The 4026-nt window shown below is 41.0% G+C and overlaps 1 protein-coding gene across 1 annotated transcript; it reads left to right on the top strand.

Annotated features, from left to right (window-relative positions):
* Positions 1–567: 567 nt before the first annotated feature.
* On the top strand, positions 568–3537 carry LOC143183521 (protein CDV3 homolog). Its single transcript, XM_076385072.1, has 3 exons — positions 568–1025; positions 1574–1992; positions 2072–3537. Exons 1-3 carry the CDS (start codon positions 849–851, stop codon positions 2208–2210), a joined length of 735 nt encoding a protein of 244 aa, XP_076241187.1. The 5' UTR covers positions 568–848; the 3' UTR covers positions 2211–3537.
* Positions 3538–4026: the final 489 nt, after the last annotated feature.

A 4026-nucleotide genomic window follows, 5' to 3' on the forward strand; every position in this document is an offset into this window, starting at 1 on the left:
TTGCAGAAGTTCGAAAATTCGGAAGACCATTGTCATTTAGATAATGTTTCATTCACGTTAGCATAGTCGAAAGATTACATACATTCATTTTTAATTATAACAATAATGGCAAGTAAGATATTTTTACGTAGAAGACAATTTTATAGTTGTTTCATTGTATTAAAGAACTAATTTATATGTTTTTTAGTTTTCTTTGGCAAACATTAGTAAAGTATCACAAATGTGATTTGAAATACCGGAAGTGAAAAAGAGAAAACTAGTGGCGCCACCAACGACACGCGAAACTTGCGTTAATCGTGGATCAATTAACCTCTGCGCACGTCGCGTTCTTCCTGCGTGTTAGTCCTTTTCCCGTTTTCGTGGGACGTGATCTCGATTTGTGAGACGTGAATGCGATAGCTTTTCCTAGCTTCCTTCGAACGCTTTCGTCGTCTGCATTATTCCATAGGACGCAAACGTGTTTTTAGGTTAGGTAACCCGTGGATTTTTTTTGCATCAGTCTTCTGCTAGACATCAGCGCCACATATTCGCTGGTTCTTAAGGAATTTCTCGATGTTCCATAGAATCGAGCTGGAATATAGTCACGAAAGGGACGCGTTATCCATTAGTGCGATTTCTCTGTGCGTTTTTTGCGGTGAAAAGTGTATTTTGTGGAAAATTGGATCGCGTTCGGATACTGCATTGACTTGGAAGTGACTCTGTGACTTCCGGCCAAGACAAGCCCATGTGGACAGCAGCGGTGCCTGCGATCATTCTGTGTTGAGGCTCTTCCTCGTGCTCCCTCGTTGTGGGCAGAAAACGCTTTTCCGACGAATAATCGCGCGTAGCACCGCGAGAGTCATTGCAGGATGGCTGACCTGGACGATTTTTTCGCGAAAAAGGATCGCAAAAAAGCGAAGGGGAAGAAGTTCACGACTACCGAAGAGATAGCGAAGAAATTGGAGGAGACGGGAAAGCGGTTGGGAAAGTCGAAATCGAAAGACAAACCATTGAACCCTGAGGGAGAGGAGACCCAACAGACCGAGGTGAACATTTGTTCCGTTTCCTAGCGTCCTTCCACCCAACTTTCGTTGCCATTTCAATCCTCGAACCGCGTCGACTGCCCGTCTAGAATAGCAGATATCACGATGTTCACAGGTCGCTGCCATATTTGTTCGTGCAAACGTCATTCTTGCGATTGCTCAAATTAATATACTCTTTCGTAAACTCGCGGAGATTTAATGCGATCGATGCCCCGTTGTTACTGAAAGATCGGATCGTTCGTTATATAATTAGATCGTTATGCGGACGCGGGCATTTCCTGCACTTAACCCGCTGACACGGAGCAGCTGTTCGAGATTATTATCGCTGGCGATTGTTTTCTCGTTAAGTAGTTTTTTTTCCAAAAAAAATAACTTACCTACTCCTTGCTTTCGTTCGCGCTTAAAAAATTTTTTAAAAAGAGATTTAATATTCTTTTATAAAACGTCACAATTATGGGTATAATTTTACCTTTAGATCCTTACGTCTTTTTTTATTGGACTAATGTTCAACAGCATAGTATTCAATTCGCTATTTTTTGTATTATTCTTAGGATGAAGATGAATGGAGAGATTTCGAAGAGGAGAAGAAGGATTATACAGGCTTGAAAATAGGGAACCTAACGCTTAATGAATCTCTCGATGTAGAATCAGACGATGAAAAAGGTACAGGAGATAATAGCTCCGATGGAGAATCTGGGGAAGGCGGTACTAAGCACTCAGGGCCATGGAAGAAGCCTGAACTCCCTCCACAACCTGAAGTAGTAGAACCACCGCCACCCCCTCCACCTGTTACTACTTCTGCAGGAAGTAGTTATAAGCCACCTCATTTAAGAAATATGCCACCTGTAGCTGCTAGTCCCAGACAACGAGGGAAAAACATTGCACCCGATATACATAGCGAAGAGTACTTCCCAACATTGAATTCTAAACAGCAACCAGGTGTTGAATCCAGTGGACCATGGGGTAGACGGTAAGAAAAAGTCATAAGTTATTGCTGCTACAATCTGGATGAAACTAAATTTAACAAATTGGCGGTATCTTTGTTTCAGGAAACGAGACGAAGGTACGTTCGAAGAAGTACGCAACAAAGGGGGAAGCAGATCGTACAGTATGCCAGACGCGCAAGCTCAAGCGCCGAAACTTTCTCTGGGTAATAAGTATGGTGCCCTTTCACAAGATCAGAGCTGAAAGCTTCTCCTCTGACTCAATCAAACGAAAAACAATCAATATAATTACGTCATCGCCTCTCTCCGTTTCGTGGCCCAGCTGCGCTATAAAATACATTTTCTAGAATAGAACGCAACAACAAAAAGATGTATCATAGTGCGCATCGATTACGTACATGTTCCAGCTTTCGACAGCCCAAGTGTCGTGAAATCTGTTTCGTTTGATAGGAAGTCGAATCGCGAATTCGCTTTTGCCTATCATCAAATATCGAATGCATCTTTCGTATTGATAAGAAGTAACGTGCTCGAGGAGGTTTATTTTCGTACGAAACTAATGCTCAAACATTTAGTACTGATTTTATATTTAATTTTTTAATCTACTTATATCATACCGACAGAGGGAACTATTGTTCGCTAGGCAGACCAGAAGTTGAGGTAGCTGTGGAATTGTCACGCGAGAAATTTTACGTGATTGCTCTGTTTTTGCGATACGGTGCTGTTTCCATTTAGTGTGCATGCTTTAATTGCCACGATCGATCGTCTTCGAAATACCACGAAAATAGATTAAGGCACTCGGGTACCGAACATGACAAGCACGGACAAGAAAAAATGTACACATTATTCGCGCGTACGCGTATAATTCGTGAAGTTAAGCGAACGAGAAGTATTTCCAAATAACGATTCCGCTTGGAATGTCCCTTTTGAGAGTAAAATCGTTTCGCTCAACGGTAACGCACGTCAACGAACACAAAAGTAAGATATATATATATGTATGTATAAATATACATGTACAAGTTAATCGAAAGATAATTGAATTCCGGGGCTGGGCTTTGGAACGGTGCAAAAAACCCTACGAGAAACAGAGAAACGATACATTGAGTAAAAATATATGCGAGTACATATAAATATATCGGAACACAAACAAGCTCGGGAGCTGAAAAAAGGGAAGTTGTATACAATCAATAATAAAAGAGAGAGACATAAACGCGTATCAAATACAATACAAACAAACAAGAAAGGAAATGAAAGATGTATGTACGCTTTTGTTGACGCTTGTTTAATTATTTTTGTTAGTTTAGGGATTTCTTTCGTAAAAAAGAAATTGAAACGATGATAGAAGGAGTTCAAAAGCGGGGGTTTCCTGTGTGTGGGTGGGATTAGGAACTCGGGGTGCTAGGCGCTGTTATTTTTGGAGAAAAGATAGGGAAACAAAGCGATTCATGAGCCATATTACACAGAGGCGCGAGGAAGAGAAACAAACGCGGAGCCTTGTATAGTGAACGAAATGATAAAGAAGAAAAAGAAAGAAGAAATGTGATTATTTATAATAAATTTCCTAGGACAACTTACACATACTGCCTTAAAGCATTTTAATTTCGCGAACCACCTATGATAATGTATATCGGCGATTTCGCGGCCGAGCTCTACAGGCGAAAAGGTGCGTATGTGCTAGGGCGAGGATAACAGCGATTTTCCTTCGTTTTATTACGCGGCCGACCGTCAGTCAAGTCAGTCGTTTTATCTCAAGAATCGAAGGCACTGTTCACGGGCATTTCCACATAGAGACCATTGCGAAAAGCTCTAAGCCATTTGGTCGGCTAATCGCTTCGTTCATTTCGCAGAGCGAATCATCATTTATTCGTTCCACTTGTAAAAGTCGACTAATGTATATTTTATACGTACAGTAATCGTATACGATCAATAGAGTACAACGAGATGTATGAGAAGTTTGAGGAAGATAACTGATGCAAGGAAGGGAAGGGAAGAGAAAAAAGCGTTGAAACTTTCATGTCGTTTCTCTTTTAAATGAACGAATCGGTTGACGGACTTTGTCGAAT

Source organism: Calliopsis andreniformis, chromosome 9 (assembly GCF_051401765.1).
Source record: "Calliopsis andreniformis isolate RMS-2024a chromosome 9, iyCalAndr_principal, whole genome shotgun sequence".
Lineage (NCBI taxonomy): Eukaryota > Metazoa > Arthropoda > Insecta > Hymenoptera > Andrenidae > Calliopsis > Calliopsis andreniformis.